At 47.2% G+C, this 25822-nt stretch overlaps 1 protein-coding gene across 9 annotated transcripts in view; it reads right to left on the bottom strand.

The window, feature by feature from the left end:
* Obscn (obscurin, cytoskeletal calmodulin and titin-interacting RhoGEF) overlaps positions 1–25822 on the bottom strand; it is a 143863-nt gene that overhangs the window by 85018 nt on the left and 33023 nt on the right. For all 9 annotated transcript variants that reach the window (XM_085829987.1, XM_085829979.1, XM_085829978.1 and 6 more), the window contains exons 16-25: positions 23646–23921; positions 20123–20398; positions 14243–14518; positions 9783–10058; positions 5877–6152; positions 4387–4662; positions 2040–2324; positions 1615–1881; positions 1218–1487; positions 121–387 (exon numbers count right to left, since the gene is read on the bottom strand). In XM_085829987.1, coding sequence (XP_085686113.1) covers positions 121–387; positions 1218–1487; positions 1615–1881; positions 2040–2324; positions 4387–4662; positions 5877–6152; positions 9783–10058; positions 14243–14518; positions 20123–20398; positions 23646–23921 — 2745 coding nt within the window. The remainder of the gene's footprint in view (positions 1–120; positions 388–1217; positions 1488–1614; positions 1882–2039; positions 2325–4386; positions 4663–5876; positions 6153–9782; positions 10059–14242; positions 14519–20122; positions 20399–23645; positions 23922–25822) is intronic.

Here is a 25822-nt window from a genome sequence, read left to right as displayed (position 1 = left end):
TCCACCTTCCAGAATCAGGGTGACTGCCTGCCTCTACCCCGCTCCACCTCACAGCCAGCACAAGGCCACACACCCCACTCCTGAAGGAGCCCCTCCCTCCCTCTTAGGTCCCAGCCTTACTTTCTACATTGAGCTTGGCCTGAGTCTTATCATCTGGTGTCTCACAGCCAAAGAAACCACGGTCAGCAAAGCCCACGCTGCGCAGCACCAGACAGTGCCGAGCACCCTCAGCGCGGATCTCCACGTTCTCGCTGGGTGTCAGGATGGCAGCATTCCGTGTCCACTTCACCTCGGGCCAGGGCCGCGTCAGCTCCACCTCCAATGTCACAGAGGTCCTCTCCTCCACCGTCTGTGGCTCAAGCTTCTTTTTGAAGAGGACCGGTGCCTCTGAGATACAGAAGGACAGAGGTCATCCTGGCTGTGTTGGGCCTGCCCAAGCCCCACCCCAGCACCCAGCCTGAATCTAGGCCCAGAATGCCCCACCACATGAGCAGGGCCACTTCAAGGAGAGCCCCAACAGCACACCTTATATAGGTTCATTTTATAAGGGGAGGAAGCTAAGGCTGTTTCCTCTTCAGTCCTCTCCCAAACCCTGCTTGCCCTGCTCCGGTGCTAAGTTCCCAACTATGGCCAGATACTATCAACAGCCAGCCTTCGGTATCTGGGTAGGGCCACTTCACAACCCCTCAGCCATTGCCCCATTGTCTGCCCTTTAACAAGGCCCAAGGACACTGGATCGTGTTAAAATGTATGGGGAGGGCAAAGGCTTTAGTGTGAGCCTAGCTGTCCCATCCTTCCCTGTCCCCGGGGAAGCACACCCAGCCTCATCACTCCCTTGCTCAAGAGACAGCCATGCCTGCTGCATCCTCAAATAAAGTCCTGGCTCTCAAGCACATCCACACCTCTCACTTCCAAGTGCACTGGCTGCCTGTGCCCCTCCAGCTTTGCCGCTGTAGACTCATCCAGAGACCATCTCCTCCAGAAGGAGGTCTCTCTGGGTTGTCCCAACCTTATCCCCACCCCTGCCAAATACACATGAAGAGAAGATATCTAGTCCTCCCATCCTCTGTTGACAGCTGAGAGATTCCATATACCCTTGGGGTCAACCAGATCAGCCTGACACAATATGGGGCTCCCTCATCAGCTCATGAAGAGGGAAGGGCACCTATGGCAAGAGCCACTGGACATTCTGAAAGTCTGGGCAGCGCCCAGCTTACCTCGGACCCGGAGGGCAGCAGAAGATGAGGCCCCCTCAGCCTCCACTGTGACGTGACCGGCATCCTCTAGGGTCAGGCCCAAGATAGTCAAGCTGCGGCTGGCCCCACTCTCTACCATAACAAACTTCTCACTAGGCTGCAGCTGCGTCCCGTCCTTGTACCACATGACTCCTGCATCGCTGGGGGACACGACACACTGAAAGGTGGCCTCTTGGCCCTCCTCTGCGACCATGGCACTCAATCCAGATGTAAACTTGACCACTCGGGGAACTACAGAGGAAAAGAGTGCATGAGAGGTGGAAGGAGAGGCTCCACAGAGACCCCCCACCACCACCACCAGACAGACACATGGAAGGATGTCTCCCCCAGGAAGCCACCTTAGCTCACCCACGGGTACCTTTAACAGTGAGCCGTGCGCTGGTACGGTCATCCCGGCTCTCACACACATACTCCTCTGCGTCATCCTCTCGAAGGCCAGACACGGTCAGCGTGCGCCTAGGCCCCTCTGATGTCATCTGGAAGCGCTTGCCCGGCCGCAGCTGTGTGTTCCCACAGCGCCACACAACCTCAGCCTGCTCCGGGCTCAGCTCACAGACCAGCATCACGGTGCCACCCAGTTTCCCTTCGACGGGCTCCAGGGGTTTGGAGAACTTGGCGGCCACCTCTGACGGAAGAAGAAGGTGTCAGACAGTGTCCTCTGCAGATGACCCTGTGTCCTGAGCCCCACTCTGGGCCTGTTGTGGAACACTATCTGCTAATCTTTAGAGCAGACATAGGCATCCTAGAGGAGACCCAGACGCCTGGTCCCCAGCCTCTGCTTACCTTCTACCTGCACAGGGAAGTCCTGACCTTCCTTGCCGACACGGCAGCTGTAGATGGCACTGTCTAGGACCTGTGCGCCTCTCACGGTCAGGGTATGGGTATCACCCAGACTGGTGGCCTCATGCCGCTTACTGCGGCGGAGCTCCACTCCATCTTTGAGCCAGGTCACAGCAGCCACAGAGGGTGCAGCTATTGTGGCAGTCAGGACAATGGTCTCATGTTCCTTGACAACCAGAGGTTCCCTGTGGCTGGGTCTCTCCGGAGTCTGGGATTCGGCTTCTGGTTCTGAAGAGAAGTAGGTAATGAGCATGAAGGTAAGGGCCAGCATGTGCCACTCTCTAACAACAGTGAGTGCTAGTTGCTGTCATTCTGTTGATCCAGCAAGGACATGTCTCTCCTAAGGACCATCATCACCAACGCCATCCTAACCAAGAACCCAGCAATCCTGCCCTGCAGGGGACTTCAACCCACAGGTCAGCATGGCATAGAAGAGGCAGCTAGCACTCCAGAGCATGACAGACGGGCCATGGAATGAGATTGGAAGTCTATAGAGGCAGCCTGAGAAGACAGCCTGGGGCAAAAACGCTATGGGTAAAAGTTAGGGTGGGTGTCAGAGGAGACCGAGAAGGCTCAGCAGAGCCTGGCACAGCAGTCACCCTTAAAAAGACCACGTGCTTCAGCTATCGGGGTGTCAAGGACTGCAGTCAGAGACAAGGACAGCTGGGAGGGTGTGGTAGCAGCCACTTCCTGGACACCACCATCGACATGCTGTGTCGATCTCTGTCAGTTTTACAAGGAAGGTAGTGTCAGGCCTGCAAAAACCAGTCCTGTGAGTCTTTCTGGAAGTGGGAACATATGAGGTGAGAGATCCTGAGATGGTTAATTTCAAATGTCTGCCTGGTTGGATTAAGAAACATCTAGAGCATTATGAAGCATTCCTCTTTGAAAAGATTAATTTTATGTATGTGTCTCGTGTGTTATTGAGAATACATGTATGTGTGTGCAGTGTCCATCGAGACCAGAAAAGAGCATTAGAACTCATGAAACTGGAGTTACAGGTGAGCCATACGGGTGCTGGGACTAAAACCCCAGGTCCTCTGCAAGAGCAATGAGTTGTCTTAACTACTATGTCAGCTCTCCTGTCCCATGAAGCGTGTGTGTGTGTGTGTGTGTGTGTGTGTGTGTGTGTGTGTGGTGTGTATGTCTGTGTGGTGTGTGTGTGGTGTATATGTATGTATATGTGTGTCTGTGTGGTGTATGTCTGTGTGGTGTGTATGTATTGTATGTATGTATATTTGAGGTATGTATGTATATGTGAGTGTGGTATGTAGTGTGTGTGTGTATGTGTGTGGTGTCTGTGTGTGGTGTCTGTGTGTGTGTAGTGTATATGTATGTATATGTGCATAGTGTGGGGGTGTGCGTTTATGTGTGGTGTGTATGTATGTATATGTGTGAGCATGGTATGTGATATGTGTGTGTGTGTGGTGTCTGTGTATATGTAGTGTGTATGTGGGGGGGGGAGAGGGAGGGAAGGAGAGAAGGAGAGAGAGTGTTCCCTGAGAGGTTTAGCTGAAGGGAGACTACCCTGCATGTGGGCTGGGACCCCTAACTGAATGTGAACAGAAAGGGGGGAGAAAGCTGAGCACCAGCATCACCCATCTTTGTCTGTTTCCTGGCTGTGGATGGGAGGTGACAAGCTGCCTCATGCTTCTGAGACCACAGCTCACCCTCCCATAATGGACTTGATGCCCTCAAAGAATAAACCAAATGTCTGTCAGGTAGATGACCATAGTTACCAGGTAACAATAACAATCCGGGCACCACATTCAACATGAACGGGTTTAGAGGGGATGGAAGGAGGTGTGCTGAGAGAGCAGGGGAGGGGACAAGACAGAGGCAGGTCATCCTGGCCCAGCAGCAAGCCAAAACAGGCTTCTAAGCTGGGACCATCACACAGGACCAACCTACTACTGAACTACCAGGACTCCGGGGCTACAATAGGGCCATGGACCGGCAACAGGAAGAGCAGGCTCTGAGCCTTGGGCCAGGACACTCACAGCCCACAGGGACAAAGAACTGGGCCTTTCCCCCAGAACTTGAGAGATAATAGCTCTTGCACCTTAAGAAGCCAGCCCAACAGAACCATTGACAAGGAAGGCAGTGGAAGTGAACAGGGAAAGGAAATGTTGGGAGCCATCAGGAGTGTGTGAGAAAGAGGCTCTGTTCTCAGAGTTCAGGAGACAGTAGAGGAATAAAAGGGACAGAGACTGAGTTGTAAAGCAGACAAGAAACCCATGTGCTTCTGAGTGTTCAGCTGTATCTCTGCCCTGAACACAATGACACCCACCTGCGACGTCCAGGCGGAAGGAGAGTTTCTGTCCCCCGGCCTCGCAGCTGTACTCCCCAGCATCCGCCTTGCCTGCCTGCTGCACCACCAGCCTCCTGGAGCAGCCCGAGGCCTCCACGCGCACCTTTGAGCTGGAGCTCAGCTTCTTCCCATCCTTGAACCATATCACCTCAGTCTGGGCCTGGGCCACCTCACAGCTCAGTGTGGCACTGGCCCCCGCCTCAGCCTTCACTTCGCTGTGTGCCTGCTGCTCCTTGGCAAACATCAGCCTGGTGTCTAGAGACAGGTGGGGACACACAGGGTGAGAGAAGTGTCTAGATCAGAAAGGCCATGTGGGGGAAGGGATTGGATGTGGTGGCCACAGGACAGAGCGTCCTCCAGGCTCTGTACCTGATGTACTTAAGGGACACATCTGCCCTACAGTGACAAGGGTGTGTATCCCCAGGACTGTGCAAGGTACATACATTCCCATCAGTGCAGAGAGTTCCTGATGCTCCATACCCTTGCCTGCTCTGAGAATCACGAGCTACGGTGTTAAGGATGTAGCCTCAACTCTCTCTGGTTCTACCTCGTGTTCCTGCCTCACCAAGTGGAGAATCATTCCCAGCTCTGGCCGCTAGTGCTCGATCTTCCGGGATGTGACATTTACTCCATGGCTGATAGTGCATCTCTATCCCATTCATAGTTTTAGGTGTTCTTTATAGAATCACATACTAAGGCTGTGCCTACAGTGTTCAAAGTGTCTTCCCCATCTGCCATGTGTCAGATGGAAGGTACACTAATGTAAAGTTTCATATGAGATGAAAATTTGACTTCTATTTGTGTTGAGTGGATTTATAACTTATTTAATCTTATTGTAAGATTTTTCTCTCTTTCTTTTTTGGTTTTTTTGGAGTTTCTCTGTGTAGCCCTGGATGTCCTAGAACTCGCTCTGTAGACAAGGGTGGCCTCAGACTCATAGAGATCCACCTGCCTCTGCTTCCTAAGAGCTGGGATTAAAGACATGCGACACCACCACCCAGTTTATTCTGAGATCTTAAATAATCCATTGCGTCTGCTCAGAGCTAGTTTTCCCCCCACAGTAAAGTCTGATGCGGTCAGGTGACGAGCCTGCTGTTCTTTGGCAAGTACCACTAAGATGGAGACAGGAACATTAGGAAGGTTCTAGTCAGAAACAAAAACTAACAAAGAGGAAACTCCCCAACATGGGAGCAACGCTCCAGACATACAGGAAGGAAAGGATCTTCCCGGGACACCCTTGCCATTCAATGTACGGCTCCACACTGATCTAAACATGGGGATGAAAGGGGGATGGTGTGAAGAGATAATGTGTAATGGAAAGACCAAAGGGCCAGCCATGGTCGGTCTTGGCTCACCATGAGCCTAAAGTACAGAGAAGTAAAGAGACCAAACTCAACAGAGGCGCAGAGTCAGCCATGGACATGAGCTAGTCATCACTTCCACACAAGGCTCAGTATCTCAACACCCACCTGCCACGTCCAGGTGGAAGGAGAGCTTCTGTCCCCCGGCCTCGCAGCTGTACTCCCCAGCATCTGCCTTGCCCGCCTGCTGCACCACCAGCCTCCTGGAGCAGCCTGAGGCCTCCACGCGCACCTTCGAGCTGGAGCTCAGCTTCTTCCCGTCCTTGAACCATGTCACCTCAGTCTGGGCCTGGGCCACCTCGCAGCTCAGGGTGGCACTGTTCCCCACCTCTGCCTTCACCTCGCTGTGTGCCTGCTGCTCCTTGGCAAACACCAGCTTGGGCTCTGGAGACAAACAGAGGCACAGAGTCAGAGACACTGTCTAGGTCAAGAAGGCCACATGGGGAAACATTTGAATTGAACGGTTGGCTGGAGGACAGAACTTCCTATAGGCTCTGCTCTGGCTATGCCCAGGAGAAGCCCCAAGGCCTCTCAGTACAAAATCAGATCACCCACATAGGACACTTACAGTGCAGAAGGGCATGTGACAGAGCGTCTGTTGCTCCGCCCCCGACCCCCGTGACAATGGGAAATGGGACAATCAAGGAACATCATCACCAGGGATGAGGGTCCCTGACACTTCATGCCTTTACCTGCTCTGAGCACTGTAAGCTGCTGTATCAGGAAGGGTCTGGGCAGTTAGACCTTGTCCTGATACCTCACCAGGGAGGGGCAGTTTTGGCCTTTAGTGCTTGGTCCTCTTGGTGTAACAATTATGTAGTGATCAATACCATTGTCAGCCATTTTCACGTCTGTCTTTTCGTGCTTACCACGGCCTTTCTCCTTAAGGTTCTCATTACGAGAATGAGTGCCTTCCTGTCAGCCATGAGCCTTTGTTTTCCCTTTCAGTTGTGTCTTTGATGACATATAGGCATCTCATAGGCCGCACAGACACAATGTTTCAGCAGAAGTGAAAGTGTCCCTGCCCTTTATGCCTGGCGCGTTTATATCCTGTAATTCTATCCTGGAGTCTTGTAGATCTCACAGTTCTACTCAGAGCCTGTCACCCTTCATACTGAGTCTGCTGCAGCTGGGTTCATTGGTGTCCTTGTGAGAGAGAAACACATCCATTATAAGGATGGCTCTGTGATCTCCTCGCTATTGCCTAACAGCCCTCCTGGTCAGGGCCACGGTAAAAACACACAAAAAGGAAGGGTGGCAGCCTGGCTACCCTTGGGTCTGTTGTCAGGCTCCCTGGTCCATTTCTGGATCAGTCACCCACACCTATATTGACGTTCGGCCGTCTCCAGGATGGCAGCATCAGAGTAACCCTGGACCTGGACATCTCATAGATGAAACAGTCTTTCAAGACTCCTGTGACTCCACTTGGGCCTTGAAATCAACTTAATCAGTTTTCACACCACCAAAAGATCTTCACTTTGAAAGTCATCAAGAACAAATACCTCTCTTGGTCTGGAGAGCTGGCCCCGGTGTTAGGAGCACTGGCTGCTCTTCCAGAGGATCCAGGTTCGATTCCCAGCACCCACATGGCAGCTAATAACTCTCTGTAACTCCAGTTCCAGCGAATACAGAGCCCTCTTCTGGCTTCATCAGGCATTGAACACACGTAGTGCAAGAAGCATTCATTCATTCAGGCAAAACACCCATGCACATAAAATAAAAATAAATCTTTTAAAAAAAGAAAAGAATAAGCGTAACTAGGTTATCACACCCCTGCTCTGTTCCTATTTCTCCCTAAAAGAAGTTCCCCTCAAAGGGCTAAACATGCTTCAGTAGACACGGAACCAAAACCACAGCACAAGGTGTTCCTGCAGTTCTGAGTTGTCCTGGGCCACTGGGCACCTTATTGCCTGCAACATCTTCCTTTAAGATAAATGCATTTCTTAATTTGTGCTCTTCTTGGGTGTTTCATGTTGGATATGCATTGTTACAATCAGGCCCTTAGAAATCTTCGCTGGAGAGAAATCTTACAGGACTGGGGCTCTCATGGTGTCTGCTACTCTGAGAAGCGCCCTTCAGGGGAATTAGGATTTTATTCCTACTTTAACAGGGTTTGGTTTTTTTGTTTTGTTTTGTTTTGTTTTGTTTTGTTTTGTTTTTGAGGGGCAAAGGTCTGAGGACTGCAAGGTCAGGCTCTGTCACAGAGCCACACCTCCACCAAAAAAATGTTCTATGTGAGTACACACTAAACTTTGTCTTTGATAGACGATGTAAAATATTATCAAGTATTTTGTTCTGCCTTTATTAAGTGCACAAGATTTTTTCCCCTTTTTTAACCAAACCGTCATATTAATTTTCACATTCTAATGTTAAGCCAAACCTTGCTTTGCTGGATTAGAACCCTCATCCCTTCATGCTAAGGGCCTAGCATAACGCTCTGTTTACTTTGCCAAAACTGTGTCTATGCATGGTCTTCAGTGTGCGTAAGCGAATGTTGGTCTCAGGTTTTAACAATGTTGTTTTAGTATCCGCACTATATTATCAACATAAAGCAGGCTGGCAGAATCCGTTGCCTTTTTGTTTTCTAAAAGAATCACTGTGACCACACAATAGCTTCTTTCTAGAATATTTTGTACAATTTACTCATAGTTCACTGAACTGGACTATTTCCTATGGCCCTCCCCATTTTCTTTAAGGTTTCATGTCTTTAAAAAGTTATAGAAGAAGGTTGGAGAGATGGCTCAGTGGTTAAGAGCACTGAATGCTCTTCCAGAGGTCCTGAGCTCAATTCCCAGCGTGGCTCACAACCATCTGTAATGGGATCTGATGCCCTCTTCTGATGTGTCTGAAGATAGTCACAGTGTACTCATATACATATAATAAATAATAATTTTAAAAGTCAGATAATAAATTTTTTAGAAGTTATAACAGTGCACTGGGTGAGAGGACTCCGTGGCTAAACCTCCGTGTTCCTACATTAAGATGGGAGAAAGACAGGAGAATCTTGGGAAGCTTTGGGTCAGCTAGCCTTGCCTACACAGTAATGAACTACAAAAGAATCTGCCTCAAAGAAGACCTAAGCCTGAGGTTGCCCTCTGCACATGCACTATGGCACGTGCACACCCACACTCACACATGAACATGCACACACACACACACACACACACATATGCCATATATACACACAACACAACATATAACATACTAAAATCACAATAAATATAAAATAAAAGGTTACAGGACTGGTTGAATTCCTAGGACTTTTTTCAATAAGACTCATAGTCATTTTTCAGGAATTGGCCAGTTTAGTGGAACTCTTGGAACTTACCTCCATACGTTGATAGTCATAGTCCTTTCAGATCATTTATCAAAAAGATTCTCCGTGGGTCTTTCATTTGGCCCTTTTATACAATACTGTTGCAAACTCACCTCAGAGGACGGGGAAGCATACCCCCTCCCCCTGCAATACTTAAAGTCTCTGAACTCTGAATGGAGAGCAGTGTCAGCCCACAGGCCACGCAGCAGCCAGGGCAGGGAAGGACAGGCTACTGAAGGGACACACAGACACAGTGGGTGTAGCTTGCTTTCCCAATGGTGCTGTTCTGAAACACGTCATCCCCCATACTCCAGATGTGGCACGAGCCTCACAGTTATTCTCAAACCTAGATGCACTCATTAAAACCTTAAGAGGTGTCAAAGGATGCTCTGGGAGAGGAAAATAAGAAAGATTTGCTTCAAGGAGAGACCTCCACGGCTCACAGACGTGTGTCGCTGGACCGCCTTACGTTCTTGGTTCCTCTCCACAGACACTGCCACAAAATACACATGTGGACAGTTCCACACAGGGTAGCACCTCCCTGTCACTGATCACAGGCTCACCACAGGGGATGAGAGGGGAAACATGAAGGGACAATGTATAACAGACAAAGCCAAAGAGAAGGAACGTAAGGTCAGTCACAGGTATGAGCCAGTCACTGAACCCTCACAAGGCCAACATAATGCCTTAATACCAACCTGCCACGTCCAGGTGGAAGGAGAGCTTCTGTCCCCCGGCCTCGCAGCTGTACTCCCCAGCATCCGCCTTGCCCGCCTGCTGCACCACCAGCCTCCTGGAGCAGCCCGAGGCCTCCACGCGCACCTTTGAGCTGGAGCTCAGCTTCTTCCCGTCCTTAAACCATGTCACCTCAGTCTGGGCCTGGGCCACCTCGCAGCTCAGGGTGGCGCTGTTCCCCGCCTCTGCCTTCACCTCGCTGTGTGCCTGCTGCTCCTTGGCAAACATCAGCTTGGGCTCTGGGGACAGATGGGGATTCCAAGGTTAGAGACACTGTGTAGCTCAGGAGGGTAACATGGGGAGAGAAGCTCTGGATCGGGCAGCTGGAGAACAAACCACCCTCAAGACGCTGCCCTCACTGTGCCCAAAGCCTGAGCACCTCTCAGCATAAAAGCCCAGCTCACACCCATCGCTGTGGCAGAGGGATCCCATGACAAGAGTCTGCACAAGGCTCCTGCAAAGGGGGCCTGTAGGTCAGGATGCTCGTGACGATGGAGGATCTCCTCCAAGGCTATATAAGGCTTCCTTTGAGTCTCATCTGCTGCTATGGTGAAGAGGTGGCCTGGGCCATCAATAAAAATAGAATACAGGGGGCTGGTGAGATGGCTCAGTGGGTAAGAGCACCCGACTGCTCTTCCGAAGGTCCAGAGTTCAATTCCCAGCAACCACATGGTGGCTCACAACCATCCACAACAAGATCTGACTCCCTCTTCTGGAGTGTCTGAAGACAGCTACAGTATACTTACATATATTAATAAAATAAATCTTTTAAAAAAATAGAATACAAATAAATCTTAGCGTCTGGTAGATGAAGTGCCCTTACGTTCTTTCCTTAGATTTGGGCTCACACATTCAAAGGATCATCTCTTAGACAGTTACCAGCAATGGATCTCTGGAGTTTCGGTGTCTGGCTCACCATCAACCTACACCCTTGTCATTGCTCTCCTTGTCTCCCTGAAGGAGGTCCCCCCTCAGAACCCTAAATGTGTTTCATTAGTCACTGAATTAAGAGCTTCACACTTGGGATAGTATGGCAATTCTTCTGTTGTTCTTCTTTTTTTGTTGTTTGTTTGTTTGTTTGTTTGTCTCTTTGTTTGTTTGTTTGTTTGGAGGAGTTGGATTTGGGAGTGCTTTGTTTTGTTTTGTTTTGTTTTGTTTTGTTTTGTTTTGTTTGTATTTTGAGACAGCTGGCTGTCCTGGAACTCCCTCTGTAGACCAGGCTGGCCTTGAACTCACAGAGATTCACTTGCCTCTGCCTTCCAAGTACTGGGATTAAAGGTGTGTGCTACCATATACAGTTCGGCTATCATAATTCTTTTATGATATCTTTTTCAACCTTTTCCCCCTGGTTTATCAATACAGAAATGGTAATCATACAATCTGGGACATCTCCCTTTGTGTGCACTAAGCTGCTCTGCACTCTTCACTGAAAGAGAAAGAGATCATGGCTTTGTGTTTGGCATGACACCGCTGCCCTCTACAGCACTCCATGTGAAATTTAGGAAGTCTTTTTAGGACTAGCTCAAGAGATTTTTTTTCTATCTCCAGGGTTTTAGGGATGCTGTGTAAAGTGCTGCATCATAGAGCCACATCCCTAACACAAGCATTTGTTTTTAATATAAGTAGATGTTAGATTTTTATATCTTCCAGATATAATGTTTTTTTAAAAAATGAGACCAGGTTTCACTCTCTAGCCCTGCCTGCCCTGGAACATAATTTTTAGACAGGTTAGTTTTAAACTCACAGAGATCCTTCCAACTCTGCCCCTTCCCTCCAAGTGCTAAGACTAAATATGTGTTCCTAAACCTAGCTGCTTTTTAAAACATTTTAAACTATATTTATTTTATGTTTGATTGATTGTGTGTGTGTGTGTACATCTATGTCTGTCTGTGCCTCTGTGTGTGTGTGTGTGTGTGTTTGTGTGTGTGTGTGTGTGTGTGTGCGTGCACATCTATGTCTGTCTGTGTCTCTGTGTCTATGCACGTGAGTGCCAGTGCAATGGATCCAACTTAGGGCTGGAGTTGCAGGAGGATGTGGGTGCTGGGAATTGAACTCAGGTCCGCTGCAAGAGCAGGTAGCACTCTTAACCACAGAGCCATCCCTCCAGCCCTAATTCTCCTAATGTCATAGACTTTATTGGCTTTCACATTCTAATATTAAACCAACCTTGCATTCTTCGATTAGCATTGCCCCAGTGTACTCAGCTCTTAGCACACTGCCCCAGTTTGTCAAAGTTTTGTATAGATTATTTCAGCATCCATGAGAGATTGGCTTGTGCTTTCAGTCTTTAATAATGCATGTCATTTTGGTATCGATATTGTACTATCTACATAAAGTGAGTTAGAAAGTGTGTGTGTCCCTTTGAATTGTAGAGGAATGACCATTACACAAAATTATTTGTTTCCAATATAGTTTTAACAATTTATCTACGGGCTACTGAACTTAACTCTTCTCCTACAATATTTTTTAAAACTTGAGTGTGTGTGCATATGTATGTATGTATGTATGTGTGTGTATGTATGTATGTGTGTGTATGTATGTATGTATGTGTGTATGTATGTATGTGTGTATGTATGTGTGTATGTGTGTGTATGTATGCATGTGTGTATGTATGTATGTATGTATGTGTGTGTGTATGTGTGTGTGAATATTTGTGTGTGAATGAATTTATGTGTGTACATATGTAAATGTGTGTCTGGGTGTATTTGTGTGTGCATGTGTGTGGGTGGGTGTTTATGTATAAGTGTGTTGTGTGGGTTTGTGTATATGTGTGTATGCATGTATGAGTGTGTGTAAGAGTGTTATGCATGAGTGTGTAAATGTGTATATGTATGAGTTTGTGTGCATGTGTAAGTGTATATGCATATGTGTGTATGTGTATGAGGGGAGTACGCACAGGTGTGTGTGTATGTGTGTGTGTCTGCAGGTGCTCAGAGTCAGAGAAGTTAGACCCTCTAGAGCTAGAGATCCAGGCAGTGTGACCTGACATGGGTGTCAGGATTTTAACTCAGGTCCACCACAAGTGTAGTGTGTGCTCCTAACAGCTGAGCAATCTCCCCATCCCCTCTCTTATAACACTTTTTAAACTCATGTTTATCGATATAAAGGGCTATTTGGCTATTCTGATTCCCTGTTTTTTCTTGTATCCATTCTGATAACATTTCTAAGGAATTTACAGGTCTAAAGAAACCCTTCAAAATTTGCCTGCATAAATCGTGCCACACTCCCTCACTTCATTTGTCAACCGGGACCCTCTATTTGGTCCTCCCACCAACAAATCGTGTCATGGGAAGCCATCCCAAACTGCCATGCACTTGTGCCTCAGAGGGATTTCAAGCCACCCTCTTCAGGCTAAACCTTTCTTTCATAACATTTTTTAAAAATATGGAACATGCTATGGTGTGTGTGTGTAGGTCCAAGGACTGATTATGGCAACCCCCTCTTGCCTTCCCCTAGGTGGACTGGGGGTATTGAACTCAGAGAACTTGGTGGCAATGTCCTTAACTGCTGAGCCCTCACTAGGTCTCAGGGCTAAATGCTTCTCACAAAGGAGAGTAATGTCAGCTTCAGCTCACGGATCTCTGTGTGGCCCCAGCATGGAAAGACAGGGGCCTGAATTTCTAGACAATCAGGGGGATATTGTAGAATATTGTGGAACAAAGCCAGTTTCCTAATAGGAACTGTCATTTGTAGAATGAGCTACATAACCTTTAAAATTTCTAAATGTATAAAACAAAATCCTGAGACATATAATCAGTGCATAAGGTTCTGGCTGAGGTAAAAGAAAATCTGATTATCTGTGCAGGGAGAGCCGGAGCTCAGAGGTATGTATCACGGGGCCTTGCTGCTGGTCCTCTGCATGGCACTGCCTTGAAACATGGATGCTGGCCCTGCCACACTGGTATGCTCAGAGGACTCTGTGAGAAAGGGAAAGGGATGCCCAGACACCAACCCTGGGTGACTAAAGCCCGAGCCGGGGATGACTGGCTACAATTAGGAGGTAAGACTTCCCCTCGTCACATTCAGAGACACTGAAGTCACTCTGAAGAGAGAGCACGCTCTCAGGTGCTCGTGGGAACCCAGCCCAGTCCAGAGCAGCCGGGATACAGAGAACAAGTAAAGATATGTCATCAGGTCAAAAGGATGGACCCAGGGAGCATTCAGAAGGCTCTGGGAAGGAACAAAATCATGACAAGGATGAAACTCCCCAACCCGGGAGACATCTCTCCAGACACACAGGAAGGAAAGGACCTTCCTGGGACACCTTTGCCAGACCCTGTCCTGCTCAATGCTGGACTAAACATAGCGATAGAAAGAGGAGAGGCCTGAAGCGATAACATGAAACAGAGGCGTGCAGAGTCAGCCCTGGCCATGAGTCAGTCACTGAACCCTCACAAGGCCAACCTAGTGCCTCAACACCCACCTGTGACGTCCAGGCGGAAGGAGAGCTTCTGTCCTCCGGCCTCGCAGCTGTACTCCCCAGCATCCGCCTTGCCCGCCTGCTGCACCACCAGCCTCCTGGAGCAGCCTGAGGCCTCCATGCGCACCTTCGAGCTGGAGCTCAGCTTCTTCCCATCCTTGAACCATGTCACTTCAGTCTGGGCCTGGGCCACCTCGCAGCTCAGCGTGGCACTGGCCCCCGCCTCAGCCTTCACCTCGCTGTGTGCCTGCTGCTCCTTGGCAAACGCCAGCTTAGGCTCTGGGGACAGACAGATGCACAAGGTCAGATATATCACTGATTAGGAAGTCCACACCAGTGAAAGTGCTGGACAGTGCAGTGGCAGGGTGGGGCACCGTCTAGGTTTTTCACTGGCTGATCCCCGGAGAAGCCACAGTCTCTCTCAGCACAAAACCACAATAGATCTGTGAGGTTTCAAGAACCCCACCATTTCCAGTCAGCCCTCTGCCCTGTGCTGATGCGTCAGATGTAAGCTCCCAGCTACTGCTTCAGCCACATGGCTGTCTGTCTGTCTGCTGCTGTGCTCCCTCCATGGTGACCATAAACTAATCCTCTGGGACTGTGAGCCTCCAAATTAAACGCTTTCTTTTATCAGTGGCCTTGGTTATGGTGTCTCTTCGCAGCAATAGAACAGTGACTAAGACACACTCCTTCTGAATGCCTATGTATGCTTATTACCTGTTAGCCATTCCGGCACTGAGAATCTGTTGTCTTGGATTAGATTTGGTCTAGAGTCGGGTTGGTTTTTTTTTTTTTTTTGTCCAACTCTAATTTATCTTGAAGTGATCAGACTATAAGTTACTCTCGTGACAAGTTCTCAAGTCCCTAAATATGCTCAGGCAAGAGAGATACCAGCTGAAAACAAACACTGTCTCTACCTTGTTTCCCTTTTCTATAGACCACTGCCTCTTCTCTGGCTGTAAACGTAACTGCCCATGTTCTGGGACAGAGACATCCCTGGACTAAATTCTAGACTCACAAATAAATTGCATAACTAGATTGGCTGTGATCCTGTCCTTTTTTTTTTTTTTTTTTTTTTTTTGCCTGCATGAAAGTCTGGGCACCACATGCATGCATTACACACAGAGGCCAGAAGAGGGCACCATATACCACTCCCAGACTGGCGTTTCAGCTAATTGTGAGCTGCCATATGGGTGCTAGGAACTGAATGTGGGTCCTTGGAAGAGCAGCCAGTCTCCCAACCATCTCTCCAGCCTTGCTATTCTGTCTTACTAAAGACACACAATACCTCTGTGGTGGTCTTGTACCTAACAACAAATGTTTACCACCAGGTTTCCTCCTAGCTGTGCTGGCTGCAGCTGGCCTGAGAAGTGTCATTTTCAACCCACTCCACAGCAATGATCCCGTGGTGATGGCAACTGGACACCTGCAAAACTCATTTCATTTCTAACTGTAGAGTCTGACGTCTCTCAAGAATATTTAGTGATCTACCACACTGAGTCTCTCCACGCTTGGTGCCAGACTTGGCATTATAAATATTGCACCTTTGAAGATACTTTAAAGCTTTTTGTTTTGTTTTGTTTTTGGTTTTGTTTGTTTTTCTTTGAGACAGGGTTTCTCTGTGTAGCCCTGGCTGTCCTGGAACTCACTCTGTAGACCAGGCTGGCCTCGAACTCAGAAATCCGCCTGCCTCTGCCTCCCAAGTGCTGGGATTAAAAGCGTGCACCACCACTGCCCAGCACTTTACAGCTTTTAAACTCATTTTTCAAGATGCTCACTGCTACTATATAGTGAAGAATGGTCTTTGTATGCAGGATTCTTTCTCCACTCATGTATCTTTTGAAGAAATCTTATCATTCATTCATTCATGAATCTGTTGGGGTGTTTTTTCCCTGACCTTTGTGCCTTTTGTTGGATGTCTTTCCTAGTTACGCTATAGGATGCGGTGACAGCTGGCCTCTTTGAGCTGTTCCTGATCTTGGAGGGAAGTAATTCTGTCCTCAATTTGCATACAGGGCTGCTTGCCAAGCCAAGAAAGAGCTTATTTAATGACATTTGTTACAAATTTTATGACATGACTGGTAATAAATTTTGTCGAATAATTCTTTTTTAATTCACATTGCTAAGTTTTATCCCTTTTTTGAGATAATTTCCGTTTTCTGTCAGTCAGATAAGGTCAGGCTGAATGCTCACTTGCTAGTATTCAGGACTGCGGGTCCTGGGCTGGGAGTTCCCTCACAGGGAATGATCTTGTGGGCATAACCCTGAGGTCAGCCTGTCAGTATTGTGTTTCACAAACTGTCCTTGATACCCATAATAGGTTGACCTGACATGCTGGCTTGATTTCTAGAAGAGCAGTCAGCACCCTTAACCTCTGAGCCATCTCTCTAAGCCAAACATAACTTTTAACATTTCCCTTATTGTATATATCTGTGTGAGTGCATGCACACTCCACAGTGTGCGCGTGCGTGCGTGCGTGCGTGCGTGCGTGCGTGCGTGCGTGTGTGTGTGTGTGTGTGTGTGTGTGTGAAGGTCAGAGAACACGCACATTCCTCTCTACCCTATGGCTTCGATAGATGGAACTTAGTATGTCAGGCTTGGCAGCAAGTGGCTTTACCTAGTGAGTCATCTCCCCTGCCCATAAAAGAAAAGGCAATTATTTTGTTCACAAGACTGGTCACAGTTCCTGCTCTGTCCCTTGGGTGAGACAGTTGTCCTCAAATTGTGGTGGCTACCTCTGTGGCCACCCACTTTGTGGGTTCACTTGACTCCTCCCCAGTGGCTGTCAGTGGCCTTTCAAATCTTAACTTTCAACTCCCCAAAATAAGACATCCCCTTGAGTTTTTATCAGATGTGAATGGTTTTGGGTTTTCTGTGGATCTCTATCTCTTTGATACTCTTACTATCTTCTGAAAATATGTGACAATTCTTCCTCGTGGGAGCCTTCAACATCCTTTTTAGATTTGGAATTGGAAATAGACTCTTTGTGTTGTTATAAGTCTTTTAGAATTTCACTTTCCACCAGTGTTGTCAGTAGACATCAGGCAGTTAAAAATGTTTTCTACATGTTGATTTGGGGTTTTTATTAATACTTTATCTGAGAATCAGAGCTGTGTGTTACATTAATGCACTGTTAGAATTCAGCTGTTGCTCTGGCCGTCTGTAGTACCCAGAGCAGCCTTTCCCCTCTCAGAGACACTGGCAGACTCCCGCTGAGACACTGTGCATAGCCTCTAGCTAAGAGACTCCACACGCAGACTTTTCCTGCCCAGGGAAGAGAGTTTACATCAGAGGCGGTTGGTGGCCATGCCCTCTGCCCCCAGGCCCTTTCCTGACTTTGACTGCAGACTCCTGCTCTAACACCTCTAATCCTCAAAGAGGTGGCAGGAGAGGCTCCCCATCTGCCATGTGGATCCCGATTCCTCCTCAGAGCACCCGCCATGCTCTCTCTGGTGGTACAGCCTGAACTCTCTTCAGAGCACCCACCACACTGTTTTCTGTTTGTCTGTCCATAGTGTTACATAAATCCTGAGGCATCAAAGAACAACTTCTGTCTTGGTGTCCTCTATTGAGTCTGACACCTTCCGCACACATTTACGGAGCACGATGTGACATCTTGATATATGTTACAGCAAGGAACAGTTAAGTCAAGCTAGAAAAAATGTCCATCACATTCTGGTTTGCTTTCTATTGCTGTGATAAACACCATGACCAAAAGCAACGTGGGAGAAAACGGGTTATTCAGCTCATACTGATCGCCACTGGGGAGAGTCAGGATAGGAGCTCAAACAGGAAGTGGAGCAGAAACCATGGAGGAATGCTGCGTACAGGCTCATTCTCTCCCTTTTTGACATAGCCCAGGCCACTTGCCTAGGTCAGCTACCCACAGTGGACTGGGTCCTCCCACCTTAATCACCAACCAAAACAATTCCTCAGACATGGCCATGGCCAGTCTGTCCTGGGTCATCTGTCTTCCCAAGAGACTCTTGGTTATATCAAATCGACAATAAAAAGTAACCAACATATATTTCCAGGTGCACTTTTTCTGGGTAAACATTTGAAACGTACTCTTTCAGCTATTTCCAAGCACATGGTGCATTGTTACTACCACAGTCCATGACTCGTTTCTCCTGTGCTGCGTTGGGGAGGGGTGTGTTTCCCAAGGCTCGTGTGAGAGAAGTTTGATCCTTGGTGTGCAGATACTGAGGTCCAAGGGCCTCAAAAAGGTAAGACTGGCTCACGGGGTCCTGGGGATCAAATTCACACCATCAGACTTGGAGGTGAGAACCTTCGCCCTCTGGATCATCTCACTGGTTCCTTTTTTATTTTTTTTTTTCATTTTAATCAACCAATAATAAATTATAGGGCACAAAATAATGTTTCAATAACCTGTCTACATTGTAATCAAAACATGGTAATTAGTATATCTACTACCCCAACTATTTACTATGTCTGGTGGTGAGAACATTTTAAATCTTCTTAGCTGTTTGAAAATGCCTTGCACGCTATTGTCAAGTAGAATCATTTTAGTGTGCAAGAAAGCACCAGAACTAATAATTACCTTCTAGAGTGTTTGACAAGATTTATCCATAGCCCTTGTACTAAGGCCCTTTTCTATGGTAAATTACATTTGGTTTTTTGTTTGGTTGGTTGGGTTTTTTTTTCGTTTGTTTGTTTTGTTTTGTCTTGTCTTGTCTTGTCTTTAGATTTATTGTGTACATATATGCCCACACGCCAAAAGAGGGCGCCAGATCCCTTACAAATGGTTGTGAGCCACTATGTGGTAGCTGGGAATTGAACTCAGAACCTCTAGATAAGCAATCAATGCTCTTAATCTCTGGGACGGCTCTCCAGCCCTGAAAAAAACTCATTTTTATAATTATGTTTCAAAATGACACTATGACCTTTCAATTTTTCTACTTCCTTTTATGTCGCTTTTATACAACTTCAAGAAAATAGCTGCATAGTTTTTATTTTTTTAACTTTTCGTATTCTTTAAAAATAAAACTTAGTAAAGATACAAAGCGTTTTTCCTTTTTTTGTCTTTTTTCTTTATTTTGTTTTGTCTGTATGTTTACTCAGAAACCACTTCCTATCGATGGAATACTTGAAATGTTATCTAGTAACACCCGGAGCTCACGTAAGAAAAACTCCTTAGTGGGGAAAGACAAATACACATCTAAGATTTCTAATGAGGGGGGAGACTGACCTGTTTGCTAGCCGGCCTTTAGAAAATAAGACTCTGCCCACGGAGAATTCTCTGCTGTCACAGCAGCACACCCACAAGCCCTCTGCCCTTTCCTTGCCACACACAGACACCACAATATGATGTGCGTACACTTCCGGACACACAGAGACCTTTGCATCTCAGAAATTGGGAAAGAGTAGTCAGGTACCGGTACCTGAAACTACATAAGCCAACTTTTGTTGCAAGAAAATCCAATTATGATTAGGGGATCGAAATGTCCCTAGTTGTATTTAAATTGAATGGAAATGCTTCTTGCGAACAAGAATGTTCTTGCTGGATTAGGGCATGAAGGACCTGCAGACACTTGGACACTCACAGAGTCCAGAGAGACAGATCTCATATACCCGAATCCTAAACACCAAGAGGAGCCAGAGATGTCCCTGGGTACCAGACAGCAATGCAGAGAACGCCTGGGATGTTTGGGGATGATAAATGCTACCCCGTAACAACCAGGACTCAGCTCTCCTGACTTAGTTGCATCAGCTTCTGCTCACACAGCCAAGCCATGGATTTGAAAACAGAATGTAAAAGATTTAAGGTTCTCGGAGGGTAAGTCCCCTGCAGCAGTACCAGGGTCCTCAGATTATTCGTCATCTCATCCAAATGAGCAATAAGAGTGCCCTCAAACCACTGACCTGCCACGTCCAGGTGGAATGAGAGCTTCTGTCCCCCAGCCTCGCAGCTGTACTCCCCAGCATCTGCCTTGCCCGCCTGCTGCACCACCAGCCTCCTGGAGCAGCCTGAGGCCTCCACGCACACCTTCGAGCTGGAGCTCAGCTTCTTCCCATCCTTGAACCATGTCACCTCAGTCTGGGCCTGGGCCACCTCGCAGCTCAGTGTGGCGCTGGCCCCCGCCTCTGCCTTCACCTCGCTGTGTGCCTGCTGCTCCTTGGCAAACGCCAGCTTGGGCTCTGGGGACAGTTAGACAAGGACACACAGGGTCAGGAAGGCCACACAGAGAAGGGGTCTGGATGGGTGGCTGGATCGGAAAATATCTCCCATGCTTGGCACTGGCTTCAGCATCTCTTGGGACAAAAGCCAGTTCATCCACATATCCTGCCACAAATTCAGGGGCAGCTCCAGCATGTTAGCCGCACTGCAGGCAATGGTATCCATTACGGTTGATGCACTTAGGATCTGTTCGGGAATCTGCCTGACCCTGAAACCATGAGAAAGTCTGTAACACTTGCTACAGTCCTGTTTCACTTTCACTTTGACATCTGTAACCACCTGCACTTGGCTCTTCAGTGGCAAAGAGGACATCCAATATGATTTTATTGCCCTGTGTTCCATGTGCCTCACAAGTCCCTGGGGTTGGGGGAGAGGTATACATTCTCTGTTCTGAGCTCACCCATTAATTATTTAGACCTCATTATTGCTTTGGGTCTCACTTTAGATTTCGAAGCATCTCAGCATCTGGTATAGCAAGTGCCCCCACGTGGATCTTTGACCGTGGTTTGGCTCAGTATTTTCACACTTGGACAGAAGCGTCCATTGCTACATTTGAACCAAGAGTGATCACCTGAGGTCTTCCTGACTGTGTGGCACTTAGTTAATCTTCTTCACTGTCGCTTCAGAATGCTTCACAAAGCATGTTGGCAAACTTTGTGGGACTCGGGACTGCTACGGTGATGCTTTTGACATGGGTGTAAATCTAAAGTTGTCACCTCCCAGGCAGACATGGGCGCGCTTCCTCTGCATCACCTGAGGTCTAGAAATTATTCTCAAGTCTCGTACTAATTGATGATTTTTGGCATAAGAGGGCAACAGAAAACAGAACCTCCAAAAGGCCGTAAGTCCTCAATGACTGAGTTCAAAGACACCAAAATGGCTGACATGCTAGATAAGTGATTTAATCTCCCCGTGAAGCTGGCCAGTGAGCCCAAGGAGACAAACAAGCATACGGACAAGGCAAGGGAATCAGCTCAGGATGTAAATAAGTCTGTGACACAGAAGAGATAGCCAGCAACAAGCATGCATGAGAAGCTGAGCAAGGGCAGCAAGATCTTGAAATAGTGTGCGTGTGTGTGTGTGTGTGTGTGTGTGTGTGTGTTCATGAGAGAGAGAGAGAAAGAGAGAGAGAGAGAGAGATGAAAATTCAATGATAAAATCTAAAATGCCCTGGGAAGTACCATGATCACGCTAATCAAGCATACGAAAGTCTATCATGGGTGGAGGACACCAGGAAAAGCTGCAGCCAGACAGCAGTAAAGGAAAGAAAAAGGGGCTGGAGAGATGACTCAGTGGTTAAGAGCACTGACTGCTCTTCCAGAGGTCCTGAGTTCAATTCCCAGCAACCACATGGTGGCTCACAACAATCTGTAATGGGATCTTTTGCCCTCTCTGGTGTGTCTGAAGACAGCTACAGTGTACTCATATAAGTAAAATAAATCTTAAAGAAAAATAAAAGAAAGAAAGAGCATGCCCACAATATCCAGGAACTCTGGGATATGATCAAGAGATCAAGCCTATGAATCTATGGGGTAGAAAAAGATGAGATACAAATGAAAGGTGTAGAAAATGAATTCAATGAAATTATAGTTTTTAAAAATTCCCCAGCTACAGAGACATGGGTATCAGAACACATGGTGTATTTACAGTCCCCAAATAAGCATGGCCAGAGTCTTCCCTGAGATGTATAATAAGGACCTAAAACAAAACAAAGAAGCAATGTGAAAGGGCTGTAAGAGGAGCCGTGAGATGGGGCAGCAAATAAAGCACTTGCTGCCAAGCCTGGCAGCCTGAGTTCAAGCCCCAGAACCTGCTTGGAAGAGAACATTGACTCTGACCTCGACACGAATGCACCATGTGCTCACTCACACAACTTAAAAATGTAATAACTTTTGAAAAGGCAAACCCATTACAGTAACCTCAGACATCTCAGTAGAAGCCCCCAACCCTAGGCAAACAAGGGATGGTCTAGTCCATGCCCTGGTGGAATGGAATTCCCAGCTAAAAGGACTATTCCAACAAAGCCATCTCTTAAAACCAACAGAAACAATGACAGTTCAAGAGAAACAGACTAAAGTAACTCATGACCTCCAAGACAACACTTACTTAAGACTCTAATGGGAATCCTAAACTCTGAGGAGGAAAAAAGTCTTAATCACAGTAGCACGGGGATTAATACATTTCACGAGAAGAGTAGATGAACAAAAAAGATATGGAAAAGATTCAGTTGTGACCAATCCTGAATATGAGTAAAACCTCGTTAACAAAAACAGGAAAGGGGGAAAAGAAAAAAGAGTCTGGCGAGATGACTCAGAGGTTAAGAGTAATGGCTGCTCTTGTAAAAGACTGGGGTTCAATTTCCAGCACCCATGTGGCAGCTTACAATTATCTGTCACTCCAGTTCCAGGGGAGCTGGCGCCCTCTTATGGCCTCTGTGAGCACTGCATACGTGCAGTGTACATACATGCATGCAAACACTCATACACATGAAATCAAAATAAATCTTTTTTTTTTAAAAAATGAATGAATAATAATCCAATTAACACAACCAACCAGGAAAACAATCAATAAAATTGAAAGAATCAGAAAACACCTCTCTATAATAATCCTAAGTGGAAATGATCCTCACTCTCTGACAGAGTCGCCTATTGGATTAAAAAAATAAGATCCAGGGACTAGAAAGATGGCTCAGGGGTTAAGAGCACCTGATGCTCTCACAGAGGACCCAGGTTCAGATCCCAGCACAAACGTGGTGGCTCACAACCACCAGTAACTCCAGTAATAAGAATCGGAAGTCTTCCTGCCTCCAGTGGCACACACGTGGTACCCAGACAGACACTCAAGCAAAAGGCTCATACACATGAAATAAATTAAATAAATCTAAAACTATTTTTAAATATGTCACTAGTTGTTTTAATACTGAACTCTTTGTAGTTTAAAACACATACACACAAAAAAAAAAAAAAAACCAAAAAAAAAAAAAAAACACTTTACTGGTAAATTTAGACTTGAGAGGGGATGGATCAAAAAAAAATGGAAGCCAAAAACAAGCAGGGTAGCTAGACTCAGATCTCACTGAACAGAGTTCAAGGCAAAATTAGTTAGAAAAGGCAAAGTTCACTATGTATTAATGAAGGAAGAAATTCATTACATCAAAAAGATGTAATAATTATGAATATATTATGTAGATAGTCCCAAAGGACTGACCTGCCACATCCAGGTGGAAGGAGAGCTTCTGTCCCCCGGCCTCGCAGCTGTACTCCCCAGCATCCGCCTTGCCCGCCTGCTGCACCACCAGCCTCCTGGAGCAGCCCGAGGCCTCCACGCGCACCTTCGAGCTGGAGCTCAGCTTCTTCCCGTCCTTGAACCATGTCACCTCAGTCTGGGCCTGGGCCACCTCGCAGCTCAGTGTGGCATTGTTCCCTGCCTCTGCCTTCACCTCGCTGTTTGCCTGCTGTTCCTTGGCAAACACCAGCTTGGGCTCTGGGGACAGAGAAGATACACATAGAGGGTCAGAGACACTGTCTAGATTCGGAAAGATTGGATGGGGTGGGGCATCTGGAAAGCAGAGCATCACCCAGGCTCTATACACTGTGTCCAGGAAACGCCCCTGGAGCCTCAACACACAACCCCAGTTTATCCACATAGCCTGTCATCACTGCTGGGACTGCTCAAGGGGGCACATGGTTATTACAGTCCTCCACGGAACGGGTCATGACACATGTACCAGTCCCACGGTGGTGATGGAGAGTCTCCTCGGGACTTGGTAGGACATGCCTCACAGAGCTGAGAATCCTGACTCGCCATACCTTTTCCTACTCTGAGTCATTGTCAGCCATGGCACCTGCTAAAGAGAGCTCCTGGGCTATCTGTGAGCCTCTGCTGTCTGTCTCACTGATGTCTCCAGCCATCAGTGTCTGTGTTCCTCTGTGTAGCCGGTATGCAGGGAGACCCTACTCTCAGTAGTACTGTTTCTTCTTCATATTCATTTCAGGAATCTGTTTATATATTACAGCACCTATCCTCTCTCATTGTAGGTATGACCTGTGGGTCTGAGTCCAGTTACAAATGGTTAGATGTGACTTGTACCCCTAAAGGTTTGTGTGTCACTTTTTACAAGGCAGAAAATTAGTGGACCTTCTGGACCATGAAGACTCCACTCTCTTATCTGGAGAAACTGGACGAGTCTTCCAGGAACGGAGTACCACTCACAAGGGCTGAGTGTCCTCCATGCCTGTGTGTTTGACCCTTTCTGTTCCTAACAGGGCTCCCCCTCTATTTCTCTGCCATCCTGTGGAGCTGGTTCCCTCACTAGGACCCCAGAATCTTCTAGCTGAACCTTCCAGGCAGTGGAATCATTAGTCCCTGAGCTATAAGTTACACAGCCTCTGTTATTTTGCAATAGCAGCATAGCAACTACATCTTCTAATGGGTCTGGTGTCCCATGTAATGTGGCCAAGTGTATCAGTCTCCCGCGCTGCCGCTCCTGCTCTGGTTTCCTGAAGACTCTTTCCCTATCCTGAGGACTTTAAGCCACACCCACCATAAACCACATGACTGTGGTTTAGCTGGGACCCTGGTGTCTCTGATTCGCCTGGAATTGCCCTGTGTGATGTGAACTAGCAGACAACACTTTGTTTCCATGTGTTCTAGCATCCAAAAGTTCTCATGAAAAGTCTTTTCTCCCATTCTCACTGGGTCTAAAACCTGGAGGAAAGGGAGGACTGGGTTTACACATGAGTGTTTCAGAACTCAATGCTCTGTTCTCTTCTATTTCTATCTCTACAGTGAGGACCCAGGATCTAGTCACTATGTTGTGTAGCCAAGCCTCACAAGACTAGAGAAATATGCTCACGCTTTCTTTAAGGATCTGAGATGCTAAGCTGGCAAGATGGCTCGGCAAGTCAAGCCCTTGCTCTACAAACCAGACAAATAAATGAATTTGACCCCTAGAACCTGCAGAAAGCTGGAAGGAGGGGACAGATGACCATGTAGTTGACCCCGACACGCAGCATGGCACGTATGCCCATACAGGCAATAGTACTAACAGTAATTAAAATACTTTAATGTGTAACATTCCCCTACAGAGCTCTCAACTAGATCATAAAATGCAGATGATCTGGCTAAGCCTGTAGAAACATCTGGACCACCACGGGCTACAGGTCAGAAGCGATGCACACAGAGACTTGAGCACCACACAGCATCAGGAGCCCTGGGCAGGTGCTCTGAAATGAATAGCTAAACACAGCTATTTGGAATGAAAAAACAGAGAGTGTTAAGACCCCTCGGTTGGCTAGCTCTGAGAGACACGCCTTGCTGACTGACAACCAGGAAATCTGACATAACTGTCCATTTGCATATATATATATATATATATATATATA

This window comes from Mus caroli, unplaced genomic scaffold (assembly GCF_978045245.1).
Source record: "Mus caroli unplaced genomic scaffold, Mus_caroli_1 scaffold_13, whole genome shotgun sequence".
NCBI lineage: Eukaryota > Metazoa > Chordata > Mammalia > Rodentia > Muridae > Mus > Mus caroli.
The sequence above is the reverse complement of the archived record's forward strand: the minus strand, read 5'-3'. Positions and strand labels throughout refer to the sequence as shown.